At 42.4% G+C, this 24,000-nt stretch overlaps 1 protein-coding gene across 2 annotated transcripts in view; it reads right to left on the bottom strand.

The window, feature by feature from the left end:
* The window catches only part of PTN (pleiotrophin), a 97,106-nt gene that overhangs the window by 2,454 nt on the left and 70,652 nt on the right, over window positions 1-24,000 (bottom strand). For both annotated transcript variants that reach the window (XM_025854830.2, XM_025854829.2), the window contains exons 2-4: window positions 19,902-20,017; window positions 18,854-19,027; window positions 16,276-16,437 (exon numbers count right to left, since the gene is read on the bottom strand). In XM_025854830.2, coding sequence (XP_025710615.1) covers window positions 16,276-16,437; window positions 18,854-19,027; window positions 19,902-20,016 — 451 coding nt within the window. In that variant the 5' untranslated portion in view covers window position 20,017. The remainder of the gene's footprint in view (window positions 1-16,275; window positions 16,438-18,853; window positions 19,028-19,901; window positions 20,018-24,000) is intronic.

Below are 24,000 nucleotides of genomic sequence, written 5' to 3' on the forward strand. Positions count from 1 at the left end.
AGGGGGGAGTGGGAGAGGGAGAAGCAGGCTTCCCGCCAAGCAGGGAGCCCGATGCGGGGCTCGATCCCAGGACCCTGGGATCATGACCTGAGCCGAAGGCAGTCGCTTAACAACTGAGCCACCCAGGCGCCCCTCCTCATCACTTCTGATAAGTTCGAAAGTCCATTATATACTAGTTGAAATAATATTTCATACAAAGTTAATTGTCCTAAGCTCCCTTTACTCAAGCTTCAAGAGTACACTGTACACAATTACGTCAGGAGTTGCTAACATCCTGCTAAACCACTGTTCACAGAAGACTGTATCTATCATCTACATCTGCGTCTTCAGTGCCTGGCACATAATAAGGGCTCATGAAATACTTGTTGCATAACAGTGAAGGAATGAACACTCGGATGGGAAACAGTCAATTCATTAGTATTTCTCAAGAGAAGTACGAGTGTAAATTCAGTCAAGATCTTGCCATATTTCAGTACTTCTTTAAAGATACTTTATGAAGAAAAAAATTACACATATCCATGAACATTACCAAATTTCTCAACCCTTTTCCTTGTCTTTAAATAAAAGACTGAATTAACTGTGAATAAAAGTTATGTCCCATTTTAGTAGCCTATCAAGCTCACAGGGAAATCTGCTGTGAGCATGAGGGTCATGAATTGGCCTGGAGCAGGACTATACCAGCATAAAGCAAGTAGAGTCGAGTCACATAGCGGCTTTGTAGTAGAGTCACACAGTGGCTACACTCAAAGGTTTTCAGAGCCATTGTGATCAGTATCCTGATGTCAAACAGTAGGGCACCTTGGTTCACAGTGAGAAGAGCCAAGGCAACAGAAGGAAGTGCACTCATGCCACGCCACATGTCACTCTTCCCCACAGGGATGGAGGCTGTGAAGCCCCAGTGGATGCAAACAGGAAGGGAGCCATTGTGGAAATGCAAGCACAAAGGGCACCTGCTGGAAAAGTGTCTGGTTTTGTTCCCTTGGATGATCCCTACTGGGCCATCACTGCATTGAACACTCACGGTGGTACTCTTGATGTGTTTTAACCTCCTGGATGTATAAACCTTCATTCTTTCTCTGGCCAGTTTTTGAGGTAGTGGAGGATAGTATTCATTGTTCTCTCCTGGTATGTGTGTACCTTGTATTACTCGGAAAGAAACAGGTTGTTTTGTTTAAGATATATTTGAAAGTGTTCAGAAAGTCCTAAGACTTAAGAAGAAATACCCTAGAAAGGATCCACGCTCCTCATATTGCTACGAACCACCTGGAGGGCCATCTTGACTGTATTCTATTTAGAAAACTCAAAATTTAGCCAAGAAAATTCTTGCAGTGCAGAGCACAGTTCTGATGGGAGAGAAAAGAGGCAGTAAGAAAACATAGGGATTAATGTGAGTCATGCTACAGTAAATTCTGAACCTATACATTTAAAAAATTCTGATTAGAAAACAAAATCCTTAAGAAGTGGCATATGGCCCTCTGTTTAGTAGGGCAATGAGGAAACAGTGCAATTCTCCTAAAATCATACTAAGAACGAAGTCCTCAAAGAATTAATTCTAATCCAGATCTTCCATTTACCAGCCCTGTGATGTTGGGCAAATTGATCATTTTGCATCTGTTTCCTATAAACTGGGGATAATAACACTTAGTCTGCCCTCCTCAGAGGGCCATCATGAATATCCTGTGAGGTTACCACCTCTAATATCCTATTTGACCACTACTGTTCAAAAAACACTCATTTAGCAAATATGCCCCCATATCCACTATATACCTGGCACTGTTCTAGATGCTGGAATATGATGGCAAACAAGACAAAATTCTGCTTTCATAGAGCTTACAAGATTTCAAGACTGCTGTGAGAGTCTTTCAAAATTGTAAAGTACTCTAAAAGTAATGTATTTTTTTAGAGTCATGGCTATGTGACAGCTTATTTTTATGACCTGAATGCCTATTTCTCCTCTTCCTTGTTAACTGTGGCATCACAGATGCATATAGTGTAAGAGAGTATCCACAGGGAGAATTACCAGGGAGAAAAAGAATGTCTATCGGAGAGTTAGCCTGAAGGTAGGACCGACATTCTTCTTAAAAATATTACTTTTCTGGTTTTAGAACTAATACGGGCTTATATAGAAAGTAAAGAAACAGATATATGTTAACAGAAATTGCCCATGTTTTCACAATACAGAGATAACACTTTCCACAGTGGGTTTCCACAGGTATATATTGACAGTTGATAAAGTATTTTATACTAAAACTTGTTTTTTCCATACCATTGCATGTACTTTGCAGCATGCCCCCGGAGGATTCCTTGGTGACATTCCATTCCACTTGTAACCTTCCCTCTTTTGCTGGTGAGGTAGCTTGTTCTCACTTTTTGTTACCATAAATAATGATGTAATGCACGTTCTGTAGACAAACCACTATACTGTCAAGTGTTGGCTTAGTACAGATTACTGGAAGAGGATCTGCTGGACCGCAGGGCATTTGTAAAAAGCTCTAGATATGTGCTGAGGAATTTCTTTCTGGAAAGGCAGTACTCACTGAAATTCTTAGCGACTTATATTGGATCCTATCACAGCAAACTTGTTCTCAAAAGGCAAATAATCAAACAGCACGCATCATCTCTTTTTCATCTATCACAGGCCTTTTTAGGAACAGGACTGCCATGCAGTCAGTACAAGTAAACACCTGCTCCCATTTTCAATATTTGGGAAAACTGAGAGAAAGTTGGGAGGGGGGGATGTTGGAAGAAAGATAACAATGTAAACGTTTTCAGAGAACTCGAGGGAGATGTTATTTCAAGAAGTCGAGTTGAGAATTCTGGAATAAACTTATCATTTTCTTATCAAAATGTCTTGGTTTGATTCGTTTTTCAGATGGCCTGCCTGTGCCGCCAGAAAACATAAAAAGGGATTGAGAGGCGAAATTTGAGTGAGTGGAGCCTGGATTTTTACTAAAGTGAGTTCAACTCTGCTACCGGCTCCAGTGAAGTAGCTTTGGGTCATTAAACCAATGGCAGGAACTACTGATTTGAATAGAAAAAGATTTGCACCTTCTCACGGGCAGAATTCATATAGGAGGCAGCTATGGACAGTCACAAACGGACACTGTAGATTCAGAGAGCAGGAGGGCAGGGCCAGCTGGGGCCAAGCCGGAGAGACCACGGAAGCTAGCCTTTGGAGACTCGTGCAAGAAATCATGAGAACTGGGGCCCCTGGGTGGCTCAGCTGAGTGTCTGCCTTCGGCTCAGGTCATGATCCCGGGGTCCTGGGATCGAAACCGTGTCGAAGGCTGCTTCTCCCTCTCCTCCCTGTTCCTGCTCTCTCAGCCACTCTCTCTCAAACAAATAAAATCTTTTAAAATCATGAGAACTGAGTGAAGGAAAAGGGTATCACTGTCAAACAGTACACTTACAATGTAAATATGCCCAAAAGGCTGGAAACCACCCACATCCTTTTACTGTTTCATGAACCTATTTAAAAGAACTTGCCTGTGCTTAAGAATTAGCTGCCCACCTACGTGAAAATAGCTAATCCCTCACATCACCTAGCTGTTCCTCAGAACTGGTAATAAGGCTTATTGAATCCTGAGTATGTAACTCAGTGATCTGCCTAGAATTTGCCTAGGTACTAGATGGCTCGGCTCCTTCATTAAATTTCCCAACATTTCAGTTTAAAGTGGGGTGGCATGTATTAAGTTGCACAACATAGGAAGAATTTTCTATTTAAAAATCAAAAGTATAATCTGTACACTTTTTTTTCTTAAATCATTCTCAGATCTCTTTAGTCCAATGTCTGTGCAATTATTCTGTTATTTTTTCTTCGATTTCTTCTTTTGTAATGCCATTTGCTTTGTTTCCTCTTACTGGCTCAATGCATTTACTTCTAGGATTATGTATGGAATTCACACATACAAACAACTGCTCCTTGATGCTGCCCGCACATTAATACCTGTTCTTTCCCTCACCGTCCATCTTCCTTTTCACTCATCAATTGTGTTGCACAACAATACCTACCTCTCCCACTCAACCATCTGTCCTCCTAACATGTCCTTTCTGCTATCAAGTAGATAGGACGGTACATGCCAGATAGAAGATAGGATGCATCTGTCTAGACACAGGCTAAACATGTCTGGACTCTGCTGGCAACCTCTGTCTTGCCCCCACTTACTCTGAGACGTGACTCGGCATTTAACCGCATCTCCTCAAAACAAAGTTTAACTATGAAAATGCTGGTGGGTGCTAGAGATTTAACTGCACGTTTAGTGGATTATGTCATCGACCACACAGAGGAAGCTTAATAAAAGTCACTAACCATGTCAGTTACTTTCCAAAGCAACTCACCCAGTATTGGTAGAGTAAACCCCTCTCCCTTCACCCAAGACTCCTCTCTGTAGCCTTTTCAGCCTCTGAGATACCTGTTGGCTTCCCCAGCCAATCATGAAAGGGACCCTTGTTAGGATGCACTTTCTTTACTCAATAGGTCATGAGTGTGTGGGGGTCACTCCCTGATCTGACCTACATGTATGTGATACCGGGAAGAAGATCATCAACGTGCCTATGGTATCCTCATGTATTATTGGCTACCCCTACTCATTGGTTTGGAACAGCTGAAGGTGGGTGTGGATTTTCCCTCTGAGTCACAGGAGAGAAGAGCAGTGAGGAAGGGGATCAGAAGTGTTTCATCTGTAAGGCCTTTAATCCACAGTGTTCTCACTTCTATACTGTTAGAGAAGGAAAACAAAAGCTGTGTGTGGTGGGTGGGAGTTGAATTTGATGTTCACTGGCTAAATTTTGTTTTTAACTACTAAATAAGCCTGAAGAGAGGGAACTATAACTAAGGCAAGGGAAACTGCATGTGCAAGGCGTGCATTTCTGATACCGATGTTAGGGTGTGTGCGCACATGTGCAGTTGGTGTCCCAGTCACTATATGTTGTCACACGTGCTGGTAGTGGGAACTCTAACTTCATTCTCATGTCTTTCAAAGTCTGAAGAACTCTACGGAGTTAGGCAGAGTGATATACGTACATAGGCATGCGCATACACACACACACACGCAACCATGGAGGGGGAATTAACTTTGGGTTTCCTATGTTCAGCAAAAGCATCTGCCCCTTCCTCAATCGGTACACCACTCTGAGGACCTTACACTTCTTCCCTGTGACCTCCCCAACACAGATCCACTGACTTCTTCCACCCCTACCACAGGAAAGATATGATATTTCTGCTATCATATGTAAATGTTCAAAAGCTTGTTTCTGCAAGAATGAGGGCCCAGGTAGAAAATCTGTCTTATCAAATCTTATAAATTATATTGGTACCCTAAGCCAGAAATGAAGTGTATTATTAGCACATCATTACTTGCTCTTATCATACCCGATGTTCAACATTACATGACTGGTGCTACTGAAAAATCAAATTTTGATTTATGTCAAAGGGGAAAAGTTTGAAGTCTAGAATATTTAAAATTTCAGTAGGTACAGCTCCATAAATGATTTTTTTGCTTCTCCAACTGATTTTTTTTCTTTTGGTCCCAACTGATTCTATGTATCAATTGCTATAATGGGCTGAATTATGTCCCCCTCAAAAATTCATACTGAATTCCTGACCCTCATACCTCAGAATGTGAATATACTTGGAGAGGGTCTCTATAGAGGTAATTAGGTTAAAATGAAAACATCAGCATGGGCCCTCATCCAATATGACTGGTGTCCTTAGAAGAAGAGGGAATTTGAACACAGACGTGCACAGAGCAAAGACTATGTGAAGACACAAGGACAAGATGGCCATCTATGAGCCAAAAAAAAAAAAAAAAAAAAAAAAAGAGGTCCGAACAGCTCCTTCCCTCACAACCTTCGGAAAGAATCGACCCTGCAGAAACCTTGATTTCAGCCTTCCAGCCTGCACAACTGGGAGAAGACAGATTTCTGTGGTTGAAACCACACTGGCTGAGGTACTGTGTTGTAAGGAGTGCTAGCGAACCCACACATCAGTGAACTAGTTTTCACGCTTGCATTTCTGTATAGCTTTCAGAGTACCCTCATTAATTACGGAAGTGCAAAATAGATGTCAGTTTACTGTGTCTTAAATGTGTCCCTCAGAATTTTAAATATACATCATTTAAGTACGTGACTTTGGTAGTATGCAATATAGGATTTTATGCCCCCTTAATAGTTTCACGGATGCTCCCTGCAGTCGCCCGTTCACCCATCTGCACGTGTGTCCTCCAGATTTCCCCACCACCCGGTTCCTCTCGCCCCCACGCACCCGGCGCTCTGTCTAGGCAGCGGCCAAGGTTAGACTTGAAGAGGTGGCCCCAGACTTCTCTCTCTTCAGAGAGAAGCCTTCACAGCAGCTTAATTTAGTGCTTTTCTGCATCTGGGTGAAGATGTGAAAATATGCTTTTCTGTGAATGAAAATAATATTCGGAAGCCTTGCAAGACCCGCTCCGGGTCTTGTCCCCTATGTGCCCGAGCAGTAGGACACCAGGAACATTTTTACCTGCTTTCTGCTCTTTGCATTTCTAATGAGCTCTTGTACAAATATTGTTTATCCCTCTAGAAAAAGTCTGTCGTTCTTTTTTTCTTTTCTTTTCCCTGCCTCTTGTGCTGAGCAACAGCTAGCCTGCTGTGATTTCTCTGAGGCTTCCCAGAGGCCTTGCGTCAGTGCAAAGCTGGCTGGAGTCCCTGAGAGTACGTGAAGCGTCTCCCCTGGTTCCCAGGACAGCAGAGCCTCAGATCCTTGTGAAGCACCAGAGTCGCTATGACCCTCACCACACCAGGGCGGCAATCCTGAATCCAGCTCAGGGCCCGGCCTGGGAGGCTGCTGGGTAGCAGGCTACGCTGCACTGCTCTGTCTTACTCTACAGGAGTGTAGCCCCTTTAACGGACCCCAGCTTGAGAAATGTAGCACTAAAGGTTATTTGCTTTAGAGCACTTAGTACACAGAGGCTTGAGCCAAAAATGATCTAACACAACTCAATCATCAATGACCCCGAACATGTGTTTTAGGATTACTGTAGAAATACAATCCAAAATTCTTAATTTCTTTCAGAATATCCAAAGAGATGCCATACAGAGCACTCAGTCTGGGAAGCATTGTTATGATAGAAAGAACTCTAGAAAAGGACTGTTCTGAGCTCAAGTTCAAACCTGACCCCTCTCTGGCTTGGTGACCTTCTGCACATTGCAACCTTCGTGTCCTGTTTGCAAAATGGGAATGAAACTCCTTGGAGCTGTGAGGATTGAGACAATGCACGCTAACAACTGAGTGTGACGACAGTCACATCATAAATCCTCAACGGGAACGACTTTGATGTTGCTCAGAAATGCGCATGATGAGCGCTACAACTTAAAACGCAAAGCACGCGTTCTCAGTCCAGAAGAAGTCAGAAGGGAGAAATGCAAAAACTGCAGGGGGCAAAGAGAGAAGGTCCCTCAACCCAGGAACTCATTCGTGTGACTCATCCGCTCTTCTATTACGCAGCCTGCCTTCATACTACGATTCTATAGCTGTTGCGTGTGTGCACAGCTCATGAGCCTCTGTGCGTGGACTTTACCAGGGGAGATGCGACCAGACACCCAGAGTGAAGCAAACCCAACAAATATAGTTCCTAGTTCTCACATCTGTCCCAGCTATGAGGACTCAAAATCCTTTCATAAGGATGGGAGTAAAACACCCAGGCGACTCTTCTTGCAGGTGAGCAAACGGTGCCCCAACAGTGATTTCTCTGTCGGTTCGGAGCCAGTGAATGAATGATGTGCTCTAGTGAGCCCGCCCAGGACAACTGGGTCAGATGCTTCAGTGATTGATTGACTGATTCATTCATTCATTCATTCAAATCAGTGCTATTCATTGAATTCCTCTCATGGACTAGGGACTACAAAGGTGAACAAGCTGTGACTCCTGCCCTTAAGAAGTTCAGGGCTGAGAGGCAAAGACGCACTCACTACAGAGGAATGGATGAGTATCTTAACAGAACAGCCAGGCCTGCAGAAAGGCAGCAACCTAACACTTGGGAAGGGAAGCCTAGCAAGTTTTAACCCTGATCTCTTTTCTAGTCCTTGAACAAAACAAAGTCTGTTTGGCCTCTGGGACTTTGAACTTGTCCTTGTTTCATTTAGAAACTAGTATGGCTAGCCCCTGCTCTATATTCAAGACCAAGTTCCAGACTTACTCTCAGAGCGGCTTTCCCTGGTTTCTCTAACTCAGCCGCCCTCCCCACCCCCAGCCACTCGAACACTTGGCTCTTCAGGTTGTAAGACCACTTACTCCAATACGGAGTTATCCTTTTAGTTCGTAATTGTCTTTGTCACTATTATCTACCCACCACCCCCGCTAGAACACAGCAGTAAGAGGGAAGGAAACCTGCTTCATATCACCAGCACCTGACATACTGCCCACTCCACTGTGGTGTGGCTGGGGCAAGGATCAGGCGAGAAGCCAGTCAGGTGATGCCGGAGCATGGTGTGCTTAGGAGCCAAAGTCTGATTCTATTGCTGATGGGAAGCCAGGACGGAAGAGGGAGTTTAGGGCTGGGTCTGAAATTCATTCTTTCTTCGATAAGAAACTGAGATACCTGTATTTGTTTGTATTAGCTCTACAGCCTCATGCAAAGCGTCTAACTTCTCGGACTCAGTGTCCTCGTATGTAAAATTAGGAATGATGATGGTAACTATTTCACAGAGTTTTTGTGATTATTCAATGACACAGTATATACTCAATATACTAAAATATCCTCCAAACATACAAGTCTCTCAATAAACATTAACTGTAATTACTACTGTTGTAATGGCCATAAGTTCTTTTGCCTAAAAAGGTATGGAGGGCAACACCCACCTCAAGATCTTCATTTGGAAGAAAGGAAATAGTTTTAAGAATACTGCACATTTTGAAGTATTCATTGTAGACTTTAGTTTACAGAAGACAAAACTGTTAGGCTAATAAGAAAGGGGCAGAACTAGATCGTCTCACTTCAACTACAGTATCATGGATGGGAAATACAATACAGATGTTGAAAGACATTTCCACAGCAGAATGAAAACAAAATCAAACCTTAAGACCAAACGGAGCAAGGGTTTCCCTCTGATCAAGGACAAAATTCCCGCAAGGTTCCCGAGGCTCCTCTTTCTGGTCAGATGCAAGGGCAGCAACCACCAACCCTGTCGGGGTCTCAGGAGGAAGGGAGCCCATCCCAGGCCCCCTTCCACCACCCTCAACACAGCGGAGAGTCTCTCAGCCTAGCAGAATGCATCTGCAGAGTAGTGCCGTGCTCCTTGCTAAGGGATGGCAGAAGCCCAGCGTCTAGAAAGAAATGTTGGGAACTTCTTTTATCTTTAAAAGAAGCAACAACAACGACAAAATCCCTTGAGCAGGGGAGAAATGAGAATGCTGTGAATACTTTACCGACCCCCTCTCTCCTCTGTAATCAGCTGCCAAGTGCTATGTCCTGCACACAGCTGAGTCCTACACTGAAACAGCTACTGTTCTTTTGATCTTTAAGGATGAATTGTCAAACCTAAGAGAGGGCTAGGCAACTGTCCAAAAAAAAAAGAGAGCAGCAAGATGGTAAAGCTTTGAGAAATAGCTGGGAAGAAGTAAAAGGAACTGGGGTTCTCAGGAGCAGGGGAGATGTAACAAGGATCTGGTGACAGTTAATAGTGAGACCATTAACACGGTTCCCTGGCCCACCTACAGCACAGACACACATTCCGCTGCTGCCACCTCTTCCTGTCCCAGGCAAACCGGGAGGCTGACACAAATGCCATGTTCACCCATCAGTATCCAAAAAAAAAAAAAAAAAAAAAAAGCACCACCCCTCACAATACCCCTTATTTATGTATCTTGTTTAAATAATGACTAATAATTTCCATTTCGACAATAACTTAAGATTCTAGAATGTTCTAAGATAATCATTAGGCCACATCTTCTGTAGTCCCTAGGAAAATCTCAGCTCGTACAAAGGCCTTCTGCACGAGCCCTGATTCAGCCGCAGCTTAGACTCTGCACGCCCGCGGTAACTCCCAGAAGCCTGCTCCACTGTCCTGCACCTGCTCACTCAGATGGGACGGCCCGGAAGGCCACAGCTCTCCCACAGGTGGGCCGTGTTTCCAGTTCCTCTTAGCTTGGCCGTCTTCTCATTCTGTAGTGAGCCCATCCTCCAAGGGCACCACTGAGAGACACTGAGGCTTAGAGACCCGTCCTTTGCCCTCTGAACAGTTCTGTGCTCTAATCGTTTATGCAGCACTTTTGGCATAGACTGGCCATAGTTCCCACTTTCTTCACTTGTCCACAGCTCAATTATCCCTACTTCCCCCCCCCAAACTGAAAAGACCAAAACGACTTGACAAAAAAAAAAAAAAAAAAAAAAAAAAAACTACCGGTGGTTCCAACAAGGAGAGACCTAACTCGCTGTACAGTGGAGGAATTGTCCCGATATGAGATTACTCTTGGCAACTTCTTTTCCAAGAAATATCATCAATGCCTCATCTAGGCAAAAGGAGTAAGGGTTAGGTCCAATGAGGACTTCAATACATTCCAACGTTCCTGCACACTTTCTGGCCAATTGCTCACCACCAATTCAAGACCCACTCGCCTGCTCCTCTCGTATTTATAGGGCGAGTTCTGAAAGTTAAAGATGCATTTCCCAGAGTCCCTCGCAGCAGGATTTTATAGGTGCCCTAGTTTCCAGCAAGCAGGCACACTTTGAGTCTTAGAGGTAGAAGTCAGCAACCAGGAAAAAAAGGGCCAAATTTGGGGAAATTGGGTATTTTGGCAAGAAGGGAGGCAAAAGTTTCTAGTTTCGAGGGAACAGGTATGGTGTTCAATTCTTAGCATATGTGCCGAACTGTGGGTAATTTTAGCAGCAGGGTTTCTGCTCCATCAGTCAACATTTGGCATGATTAGACATTTCTCTTGGATCTGTTGCCTTCTGCTGCAATCCTGCTGGATCCAACTCAAATCCTCTGGCCCTTCTGGAGATTCTGCGAGCTATATAATACCCCTGAATAACCCCTTTCTGCTTAGCCAGCTAGAGTAGACCTTGCTGCCACTAACAACCTGGACAAATACAGGGTTTTCTTAATTAACAATTGTAATTAAAACTCTCAATCTCTTTTCCTGAAAAAATTAAAATCTCCAGTGTCCAATGCAATTGCTTGCCAATTTATCCCTGGTAGATTCTGGCAGCAATGAAGCAAATTCCAGTTGCAATCTTTTAATCGCTGACCTCTCCGGAACAATCCTGCCCCCAACCCCAGGAAACCTGTATTCTAGTGAGGCACCTTTCAATTCTTATGTCTACATAAGAATATCACTATTCTCTCTTCTCTGGGTATATAATACTAAAACCTCTTCTCAGAGTAAGTGGAGTTTCAACACAGGAGAATCTTTAGGGACGAGTTTCCAACTTGATATCTAGTGTCACTGAAATTGTACCAAGGCTAGAGTGTGGAGTTTCTGCAATATTGACATAACAACAGGAAGAACCATTTCTATCCAATGGACTGGAGTGTGGTGAGTTTCAAGGCGATTTTTAACTAAAGCAGGGGGGATAGTTAGTAATCTCCCAGAGTTCAGGTGCCAACTCCGGATATTAAGTGCCCTCTCGCCCCCAAGCAAGTCTTTTAAACTTTTGGCCTTATTAGGAATCAGGTCACAGTGATATTCTCCAGACTTTTCTCAATTTAATGCTGGGTAGTCACAGCCTCATCAGGCATCTTAATGTTCCATTCTAAAATTTAAAGAGCATTTTTTCCACCCCAAACGTTATGTCATTTGCATATTAAGCCATTACCATTTTCCAAAACAAAAGAGGACAGAAATCAAACCAAAAAGGTGTATAAAACAAACATACACATAAAAAAAAAAAAAAAGCAGACAAAAGACCAGAACCTGATGATGTGTTTGGTGAGAAGGATGATGATGGAAGGCAAAAAGGTACTTTCTGGCGATGAGCTCAGGGACTGGGTTAAAAAGGCAGAAAATGGCACTGAAAGACAAGAAAGCCCAAAACTGATTCTGCTCCTGAACAACAGGATGGATTTAGATGAGTCACTGATGTTCTCTGTCCTCATGTATTCCATCAGGGTTACATCAGATGGCAGCAAGGTCCCCAGAAGCTCTACTATTTAGTGATTCTGGACATCAAGATTTATCTAACATGGCCAAAGTTTCATGTGTGTATAACACCCAGACGCAGCACAGTGCAATAGAAAAGGCAGCGGGTCTTTGCTGTCAGTTTGACTCTGAATCTGAATCACCACTTACAAGCCGTGAAGCGTTAGACAAGTTGCTTACCCTCTCTGGGCCTGTGCTTTCTCAAATACAAAGTAAGATAAATACATTTTAGTGCACAGAGTTGCTTTGAAGCTAAAATGAGGAGCACCTATCATATCATAGTGCCTGACTCCAAATTAGTGGGTTCCCTACCTCCCTCTTTCCTGAGTTAAAGTAGCAGGAAGCCCTGATGAGTTACTCTTTCCTGAAGAAAGGGAAAAAATAATTTATAATTGTGTAACTGTATGAAAATATTGCTTAAATGACTTCTTTACTGCAGCTTCCACCAGACTATGATAAATTTAATGTGTGAAACCTTTTTTCTTTTAGCATTTATTTTTTATACATATTCAGCACCTGCTACTCCTCGTTCCAAGCAAAAGGGATGCAGTAGAGAGAGGCACAGGTTAGGTCCCTGCCCTCCTGATACTTGTACTCTGGTAGATGTCTTCCAGAACAGTTTTAGAAATAATATTCGAGAGAGCACAGGCAGTAATTTCTCTAACATCAGTCATAATGACATTTTTCTAGATATGTCTCCTGAGGCAAAGGAAACAAAAGTGAAAATAAACTGTTAGGACAACATCAAGATAAAAAGATTCTGCACAGCAAGGGAATCAATGAAATTAAGACAACTTACTGAATGGCAGAAGATTATTTGCAAATGACATATCCAATGAAGGGTTAGTATCCAAAATATATAAAGAACTTCTACAACTGAATGCCAAAAACCCAAATAATCTGTAAAAAATGAGAAGACATGAACAGATAGTTCTCCAGAGAAGACATCCAGATGGCCAAAAGACACATGAAAAGATGGGCAACATCACTCACCATCCGGAAATGCAAATCAAAACCACAATGAGATTATCACCCCATACCTGTCAGAATGGCTAAAATCAAAAACACAAGAAACAACAAGTGTTGGTGATGATGTGGAGAAAAAGGAACATTCATGCACTGTTGGTGGGAATGCAAACTGGTGTGGCCACTCTGGAAAACAGTATGGAGGTTCCTCAAAAAGTTAAAAACAGAACTACCCTAAGATTCAGTAATTGCACTACCGGGTATTTACCCAAAAAATACAAAAACACTAATTCAAAAGGATATATACACCCCTATGTTTACTGCAGCCTGATTTACAAAAGCCAAACTATGGAAGCAGCACAAGCATCCATCCAACTGATGAGTTGATGAAGAAGATAGGGTATAGATACACAACAGAATATTATTCAGCCGTTAAAAAGAATGAAATCTTGCCATGTGCAATGATGTACATGGATCTAGAGTACAATGCTAAGCAAAGTAAGTCAGAGAAAGACAAATACCATATGATTTCACTCATATGTGCAATTTAAGAAACAAAACAAGGGGAAAAAGAAGAGGCAAACCAAGAAACAGACTCTTGACTATAGAAAACAAACTGGTTACCAGAGGGGGGGGGGGGGGGGGGAGGGTGGAAATAGGTAAAGGTAGTAAGAGTACACTTGTCATGATGAGTCCTGAGGAATATACAGAATTACTGAATCCCTGTATTATACTCCGAAAACTAATATAACACTGTACGTCACTGGAATTAAAACTTTTAAAAAAGAAGAAATCATGCTCTAGAAAGTGTCTTCCATTTGGGAGTCACCTTTGCACATGGTGTTGGGCTTTCCCTAGTGCTGTGAAATACAGAACTCACTCCGGCTAATCCATTTTCAATTAATTATATACCTTAATTTCTGATATAGAAACAAATGACAGAATGTTTACCCACTTGAAATATTTTTACCACCATTTGTCAAGGTGAAAGCCCGACCAGATGAGAAAATGTAAAAAGTCAACGAGCTGCTGGACCAGGTCAAAAGAAGTCCTCACTTAATGTCTTCACCAAATACCCTGAAGGCTCCTTCTGAATCATGTCCCCAAATTGTCCTATTTATTCCAAACTTTTCAGCCCTTTCTGTATCCATCTAGCCCTACCACCACCCACCACCTAATCCCTCTCTTATTTTTTTCCTCCTCATTCATTAGACTGCAGTTTCTCTCACCCACTGGAGAGAACCAGAACAGATTTGTACACGTGTATGCATGCATGCACGCGTGTACGTGTGTGTGGTCTCTATGAGTTTCATACTAGCACAGCAATTCTTGATTCTGACTGATACTGAAATCTTTTAAGGAACATCTTAATTTTCAAAGCTACTGAGGCTGAGTCAGTTGGTCTGGGTTATGCCTGCGTACTGGGATTTTTATAAGTTCTCATAGGAAATTCTAATTTGCAGCCCAGGTTGAGAACCACTGTGGTAGAGCATGGGGACTTCTTCAATTCCTTTTCTTTCCCATGCTCTATTTATGCTGAATATTTTGGTTCTCTGACTGGCTGAACAATAAATTATTTTGAAAACTGTGTATCTCTGAGTTCTTCCAGTTTTGGAAATGTCTCACTGGATGGATATGGCCGCTAATTTTCATTAGATCTGTATAGTTGTCTTCAGACAAGTAATACTTACAAAGTTGGCCCATACATTCATATACTGACCCCACATCATGCCTTCCAAATATACACTGCAACCAGCAGATTTCTGTGATCTGAAAAGGGCAGCCTGAATCCTAGATGTGCCATCTGCAGGTCTAGCCTGCATCTGGCCACCCTACCGCTGGGGGCAACCATGTCCATGGACAACTCCGTCAGAGACTGAAGAGCTTGGTCCGTGAAATGAGTCCTTTCTGACTATCAGCAGCAAGCCAGCCAATCCTTCTGATTTCTGGAGGTATTTTTTTCCCTATTTTCATTTATTGTGGGCTTCATGTTCATTTTTTTCTGAGTTTCTCCTTATATTTAATCTGGATGGTACGGATTTTCCAGTCCCGTATTCATTTGCAAGAGCTGCCATGCCCCGTACCACAGAGCGGATCGCTTCAACAGTAGGAATTTACTTTCTCAGAGTTCTAGAGGCTAGAAGTCTAAGATCAACTGTCAGCAGGGTTCATTTATTCTGAGGTGGGTCCCGTTGGCTTCTCGATGGCCGTCTTCTCACTATGTGTTCATATGGTCTTCCCCCTGCATGTATCTGGGTCCTAATCTCCTTTCTTTATATGCCAGATTGGCCTGGGACCCACTCATACAACTTCATTTCACTTTAATGACCTCTTTAAAAGCCTTATCTCCAAACACAGTCACATTCTGAGGTACTAAGGGTTAGAACGTCAACATTTGAATGGAGGGATGGTGGTTTAACAGCATTCAGCCCAGAACAACCCATGAAATAAGAGTGTAATACCTCCTTGTCTTCCCTCAAGTGGGATCCTATTTCTGTGAAACCATAGCCATGCTATTTGTTTCTGGTTCCCTTTCTCTGGCAGGAGAGCAGAGTGTAACTTTCTGGGAATGAACAGAAAGCTCTACATAATTTGAAAATTCATGATGAATGTAGTTGGTAAAAAAGCTAACAACAACAACAACAAATATATATATATATATATATATATATATATATATATATATATAAAGGCTGAAAGAAGTGGAAGAAATATAGGACCTATCAATTTATGCAGTGGAGAAAGGAAAAATGTAAAATAATGTAGCTGACTTCATGAAAACTGTGTTTGTTGGATAATCTAGGAGAGACCTGATTTTAGATTTTCTGCCTCATGATCTTCATAAATTTGTTCCTACTTGTCAGGATGCAGTCCCAATTTAGGGCTTGGAATATACAGTCACCATACAACAACTGTCTTAATTGGCCTGTTCTGCTAAGTTGTTTATTTGTGCAAGGAGACTGTTCCAATCCCCGCCCCCACGCCCCATCTGTGCAGAGGACTCTGATTTGAACTCATCAATTGCCTGCTGAAAAGCACTGGTGTGATGCTCAACATACAGGGCTTGTTCAATCCCTTTCTTAAGGTAATTCACCTAAGATTTCCTTCCAGAAAATTCGAGTTTCCACATCTGAAGATCCTGCGTGAGTCCATCAACATTTGCACCTGAACACTGTGGTATAATGACAGGAACCTACCTTGAGGTTTGGGCTTAGTCAGCTTGCCACAGGGCTTGGAGATGGTGACTGTCTTCTGGCAGTCGGCATTGTGGAGGGCTCGCTTCAGACTTCCAGTTCTGGTCTTCAAGGCGGTATTCAGGTCGCATTCTCCCCAGGCCTGAAACTGGTATTTGCACTCCGCTAAAGGCAGGGTAGGACCAAACAGAAATCTTTGAGTTCCTCTAGTAGTGCCATAAAGGTAGACACACTTCTGTTTTTACCTTTTTGTAGAGTCCCATGCAGTTAAAAGAAATAATATGGAAGATCCCTATATCCTTCACCCTATTTCCCCTCAATTGTGATTATCTTGCATAACCAGAGTTCCTGAGCACAACCAGGAAATGAACAGGGATACATCCCACAGAAGTGATTCAGGTTCTGCCAATTTCACACGCACTCATTTGTGGGTATGTGTGCAAGTGCGCATTCAGTTCTGTGCGGCGGCGTCACGTCTGTAGGTATGAGTGAACACCGACAGCATTAATGGGCAAAAGAGCGCCAACACAACAGTCCTTTGGGTTAATCCTGTCATAGCCTTGGCCGAGGCACCTTCCTCCCTTCCCATCTGCTTGAGCCCTGGCCATCACTCATCTCTTTTCCATCTCTATAATTTTTGTTATTTTAAGAATGTTATATAGGGGAGCCTGGGTGGCTCAGTCATTAAGCATCTGCCTTCTGCTCAGGTCATGATCCCGGGGCCCTGGGATCGAGCCCCACATCGGGCTTCCTGCTCCGCGGGAAGCCTGCTTCTCCCTCTCCCACTCCCCCTGCTTGTGTTCCCTCTCTTGCTGTGTCTCTTTTCTGTCAAATAAATAAATAAAATCCTAAAAAAAAAATGAATGTTATATAAATGGAATCATGCATACAGTATGTAACCTCTAGAGATTAGCATTTTTTTTTTTCACTCAGCATAATTTCCTGAAGGTCCATCCACTTGGGTGTTTCAACAATCAGTTCCTCTTTATTGCTGAGTCATATTCCATGGTAGGTATGGATCACGGGTTGCTTAACCATTCACCAGATGAGGGATACCTGGGTTGTTTCCAGCTCTTGGCTGTTACAAGTAAAGCTGCTATCTGCTATTCGTGTACAAATTTTTAGAGGAACGTAAGTTTTCGTTTCTCTAGGATAAATGGCCAAGAATGAAACCACTGTATTGTATGGTAAACAGATGTTTATTCTTATTAAAAATAAACAAAAAACCCTGCCATACTCCTTTTTAATGTGGCTGTACCATTTTACATTTCCATCAGCAAGGTATGAGTGATCTAATTTCTCTACCTCCTCTCTAGCATTTGGTATTGTCATTTTAGCCCTTCTGATAGGTATGTGGTATACAGTGACAACTCCCTGGTTTTTATTTCCATTTCCCTAACAGGGAACAGATGTTCAACGTCTTTTCCAGTGTTTGTCACCTATAATCATCTATTGTAAAACATTCGTCCATGTCTTTCACCCACTTTCTAACTGGATTCTTAGTTTTGAGAGTTCTTTATATATTCCAGGCATTCATTCTTTAAGACACACTTTTAAAAACTTTTTGTAGGTGGGTCTTTAGGGAACCCATATGTAATTTAAGACCAAATGTATCTGAATTTCACCATGGGCTTATAGAACTTACTACCATTCATAAAAAGTACCCCAAAGGTTATAGAGAATGAAAAAGATACAGCGTGTATATTCATTGTCCTTCTTTACTGGCTTATAGGTCAGAATACATTTCTGCCAAGAATAAGAACATTTGGGGCATTGCATACCACCATGGCCAAGAAAGACAAAAAGTCTGGAACGTGGAAGAAACAGGCAATCTGGGTGTTCAGTAGTGGGTTTCAAAGTTGGAAGTGTAGAAGGACTCCTTCCCAGACAGGCAGAGGACGCCAGCAGGACAATGACAATGGTCAGCGAGAGAAAAGTCTATGAAAAGGGACTATAAGCAGCCTTGCTGGATTTGGTAAGTAAATCTATTAACCAGTGTGGATGGTGGGGAAAGATCAAAAGAAAGGGGGGGGGACTAAAAGTCCCAGAAAGATGTCTGGAGAAGGAGGAGAATAAATAAGAGAAGGTGGAAGGAAGAAAAAAGGAATGAGAACTAGAAGAGGGAGAGAGAGGAGAGTAGATCAATGCACACTTAGGAGGGATCAAGGGTATATTATGTCCCGAAGGGGCCAACAGTGGTTCTCGATCTAGGACTAGTTTGACGCCAGGGATCATCTGGCAATATCTGAAGACATTTTTAGTTGTCACAGTTGGTGGAGATGGGGAGTGCTACTAGAAACCAGTGGAGAGAAGCCAGAGATGCTGCTAAACATCCTACAGTGCACAGAATAATATCCTACATTGCTCTCCCCAACAAAAAACGACATGGCCCCAAATGGTAGTAGCACCAAAGTTGAAAAACCCAGGGGGTGAGGCAAGATATCTGGTTATTCGCGATCTGATAAAATCAACTTATTTAAAATAAATGGTAGTCAAGCTCAAAAAGTTAGTTGGTGGAAGAAGGCAAGCATTATCCCAGAGTGGAAGATTAAATTAACAGGACAGTAGCGGTGGGAGTTACCTCCAAATTGCTTTTTCCAGTTGCAGGGGATCTTACATCTCTGGGTCTTCATGGTTTGCTTACACTCAGCTCCAGTCCGGGTGCCCTCCCGGGTGCCCAGGCCACAGTCCCCACTGGTGGGCACGCACACACTCCACTGCCATTCCCCACAGTCAGACTTCTTCACTTTTTTTTCTGGAAAAAAGAAAGGCACCGCAGTCAACCTCTGGGAAACCCTGATTCCTATAACAAACTTCATGCCAGGGCACCGTAATTGCGGGGTCTGTGCTTTTGACCTCTGTCTTCACCGTCCAGTGAATCGTAGCACCTCGACACGTGTTAGCCAAATGACTGAGTCGGTGAGTGATCAAGAGAAGGGAGAAGGAAAACTGAAGGAGACAGAACTCATATTAATTTAACTCTACGTGCTTCGGACTGTATAAGGGATCTCATGACATCCCCTTTTAGAAGCAAACACTTCTGCTAAAGATGTTCAAAAACAGTGAAACATGAAAAATAAGGCAACGTTCTTTCAGAAGTAATGGTTGTCAGATTAGCATTTCATTGCAAGTCAATGTTCCTTTCTCTGTCTTGGAGATGGAATAACATAAGCTAAATGTGGTGGATCACAGACGTAAACAGACTCCCAGCTCCACAGCCTACTATTTATGGCACGGGAGTGACATAGAAAAGTGGCTGTATCGCTCTGAGCTTCAGTTTCCCCCTTTGTTGATAGGAGATAAAACAAAATTTCCCTGCAGGACTCTTTTTTGAGGAAGAGACTCAACATAAGTAAAACACCTGCTTGCTCATCAGTGTTCTGTACATAGTAGCTACTAATATGATTATGTTAATAATCATCATCTGTATTTTACGACTTATGGCGGGGGGATCAGGGGGGAGGTCACTTAGGTTCCTCTAAGGAAGTAACAAAGGAAAGGAGAGAGGGAGGGAGGGAGGAAGGAAAGAAGGAGGGAGGGAGGGAGGGAGGGAAGACAAAAATCAGGCAGTTTGGATTAGACGGACATTAATCCATGAACAGTCTTGCCTTCATAACCCTACAGCTTACCTGGCTTCTCTTTCTTCCCTGCTTCAGCAGTGTCCACAGCTGCCAAGATGAAAATGAATGCCAGGAAGGCAGCTGCAAATTTTCGACGCGGCTGCACGTACTGTTGGGACTGCATTCTAGTAATAAACAGAGAAACAGAAGAAGGTGGTGTCAACCTAAGTCAGAGAGGAAGGCTGGTGGAACTCTTTAATGAAGGGGGCCATTTTCCATTTCTGGAATAGATTTTCGGAAGATTTCTATCAGTGCTCTTGGGCAGAGTTCTTTTCTCTCCAACAGCCACTGAAGTAAGTGTTCTTCTGCAATTAGGTATTCACTGAACAAAAATACAACAGTTCTCCATTTAAGAACTTCACACACAATCACTTGCTACGTATGACTCAAGAATTATGGAAGCAAAAGAATTTTTATGGCATGTTTTTGAATGGACTCCTGCAGTTGATCTTGCTGGTGGGGACACATGGTAATGTCAGTAGCTATGGTCATTCTTTGCAACTCCTGACACTTCCTAGCAACAACCTTGGTGTTGTCGTCCACATGGATAATTTGAATGGACACAGTTAATGGATTATCTGTGCCGGTGTATGGTTTGCCTTTATCTTTAGATGTGTCATAATAACCAACATCTCTGACTTTGTTTCCCATGATCATGATTATTTTATCATCACTGTTCCACCAAAGAGGGAAGCACAAGACAGAAGCTGAACTGGCACACTTTGATTTATATCAAATACATGTGTATGTGTATGCTCACATAAAATCTAAAAATCTTCTCAATTCTAGGATATAATAAAGAGATTACACTCACTCATAATTTGAAATTATCCACATTTGATATGAATCAAAAATCCCAGAATAACATTAGAAAGACTCCCCTGGAACTTGAAGTCACTCATGACAACTAACTGTCAACACGGTTACCCATGGTCATTAGCTCTGAGGATTTTTTTTTTTTTCCAGAAGAGTGCTTTACATTCCCTTGAGTGTGAACAATAAAACCTCTCTCACACACACACACACACACACACACAGGATTGAGATCATTCTGTTCTATAATTTCTCTCGTTCAAAATCATCTATGAAGTGATATCCTTGTCAGTAAATTTGTCTCCCTTTCTCTGTCATGGGAGTGCCATTCTTTATTAGTTTTTTTTTTTTTCAATTGATGACTTTGGATTCCATGGTATAAATGAAGCCTATTTCATTTACTAATTAAAATGAATATTTTGGTCATTTGGTCCTTTCACTGATTCGTAAGTCCTAACTAGCTATTCACCATCTCCATCACTTTCTAAAATCTAATACCGGATGCTTTGTTAATCCTCCTAATGCTAAATTTTTATAACTCTACCTCACTGAAACGTTCCTATTGATTCTGAGACTTTTCCTGTGCCTTTCCTTGGGCATGAATGATATGAGGAGCCGGTCTAGACTTCCTGGCTGGCAAGACTTCTTGGTGTTGACTACCCTGGTGCATTTATACTGCTATACATTATCATATATTTGAATATCATGTAAAATTAGTAGGTATAAAGTGAATCAAAGTGGAGGTCTTCTGTTGTTTTCTCCAAAGAAGTCTGAAAACCTACTCTCAGTGACTAACCGCTTTAGAGGCAGAGAGTTTTGAGTTTTTTTTTTTTAAGGATTTATTGATTTATTTGAGAGAGTGAGAGCCTGCATACAAGCGTGCAAGTGGGGGGAGGGGCAGAGGAAGAGAATCTTCAAGCAGACTCCCCTCTGCTGAGCACAGAGCCCAATGCGGGGCTCAGTCTCAGGACCCATGAGATCATGACCTGAGCCAAAACCAAGAGTCAGACGCTCAACTGGCTGAGACTTCCAGGCGCCCTCATTTGAGTTTTCTTAAAGGGTAAGTTAACTTTTAAATTCAAAACTTTTAATGTATTTCTTTCCAACTTAGAATTTACCTTTGCGTTTAACAATTACCTATGAATACCTGAAGCATTTACATTGTGATTTAGAGTCCTTTGAGAATTCAGAAGTTCCCACTGAGAAAGCACAGCTCATGAGTGAACTTCCTGACCACACAATGGGCTGATCCTTGTAATGCCCTTGGAGCCCCTCTGAAGAACCTTGGCCATCTAGGCAGACACAGTTATTAATAGAAAGGTGCTGTCACGGGCTAATTTTAACCTCAGCATCTCTAGTTTTCCATTGCTAAGTTCTTACTTTTATATTTACCTTCAAAAAGCTTTCTCGTACTCAAGTTAAATTCACTTACAATTTCAAGGGGAAAAAAAAAAACCTCACCCAGGGCAGAATGTCCTAAGGATACACTTGTTTTGAGTCATGGGATCATCTTACCCATAGTGGGAGCGGACAGGAAGGAAGGAGAGAGAGGAAGTGGATGAAAGTTGGAGAGTTAGAATGGAAACGTGCCCTCTCTGCTTCGGATATTAATTCAGAACAATTCAGAGCCTGAAGAAGTGGATGAACGGTGCCTTTCAGGTTTAGATGCACTAAGGAAAAATGCACCCTAGTCGCCGTGCACAGAAAGTCGCCTGTGTACCATGTGCCATCCGCAGCGCGGCTGAGTCGGAGTCTATCTTTCCCCTCACCTCCTTCTCCCCTTCCTCCTGCTTTGCTTGCTATCCTGCTTGAGCCTGTATTTTGATAGCTTCGATTTTTCTGGCTGGCGAAAATGAACAAAGATTATTTAAGAGAGTAAGGGGTTTTCGGAAAGGGAGGATTAAAATTAGCCCCAAATTCCAGTGTGCCCAAACAATGCCCAATTAGCACGCTGATGCCTCTGTTGCTGTAGTAAATACTTGAGTAATTAGTACTTGTGTAGCTAACAGTTCCCCCGGCCTGTGGTATTTGCATCGCTGATTGTTTATTTGGCCTCAGCATCAAGTAAAGGCAGAAGCGCTCTCTGTAAATAGTTTAACCCTGTCCGCTCTCCAGGGGCGTGCTAGATGAACAGAGGCAAGGACCTTGATCACGGCTCATTTTTTGCACTGAAGGAAATAAAACAGGGGAAGACGACGACTTGCTAAATCAGCCGTTCTTCTGAATCATTTCCTTATCTTCACCTCCTCTTACTGCCATTCTTCGTTTGGCTTGCCTGACAGGTTGAATTTCATCGGGTTGAACAGTCAACTGGAAAACTGCCATCGATGGATGGTGGTGTCTGGAAATTCCTGTGGCGTTCATCTCAATCAACTAATAAGTCTAAAGCTCAGAGATTAAAGGAAATTAAGGTTAAAGAAACCAACTGAATGGAAAATCCTCGTCCCTTCCCTGGAGAAAAAGCTGATGAGAAGGAAAAAGAAAGCTCCCCTTCCGTTAGCATTTTAAAAGGCAATCAGCCTCTGGGGTAAACACAAGACAAGGATGCTGGAATAGAAATTGGCCCCTTAGCGATCTGTTTGGAAGGACAAACGTGGGACCCTGAGACAGAAGGCTTGGCTCAAACTTCAGCTCCCCCACCTAATTTGGGGGATGTCCTCAGGCAAATCACAACCATTGGCACTTCTGTTTTGACATCTGCAAAGTGGGAGGGATTGTAACAACTACTTGAGAGGCTTGCTGTGAAAATGAAGATGTAGACATACAGCCAATCCAGAATATGAAGAAACGTATTATTAGTTGCTGAATAAAGTTAATTCACCCTTATACTCGTCTTACTTACTACAAGGAAATACTTCCCTTCAGTTTTTTAAATTGAGGTATATTGACATATAGCATTATATGAGTTTTAGGTGGCCAGCATACCGAGTCAATATTTGTATTACGAAACGGTAATGTTGCTTTTTACTGAGAAATTTCTAACAGGCATCATGCTTTGAACTATCTAATATTATTCAAAAGCAAAAGACAAAACAATGAAACAGAGAAAGAGAGAGAGGGATGATTTGATTGTCAACTAAAGACTTGTTCAGCATTATCAGGGCATAAATTCATTCTGCCCTTTGACTTCTTAGGTTAAAATAAACTCAAGGCCCTTTAACCCCAGTATTTTTCTGGTTCATGGAAGTCAAGAGGTTCCATGTTGAGAATTAGGGAACATGTCAATGCAATTTAATCTGTATGAAATGGGGGGAAACAAATCTCACTTTGCAACAGTACTTTATGCCCTCTGGTT

Source organism: Callorhinus ursinus, unplaced genomic scaffold (genome assembly GCF_003265705.2).
Source record: "Callorhinus ursinus isolate GAN/ISIS: 27379988/994484 unplaced genomic scaffold, GSC_fseal_2.0 scaffold12, whole genome shotgun sequence".
In the NCBI taxonomy this organism is placed as follows: Eukaryota; Metazoa; Chordata; class Mammalia; order Carnivora; family Otariidae; genus Callorhinus; species Callorhinus ursinus.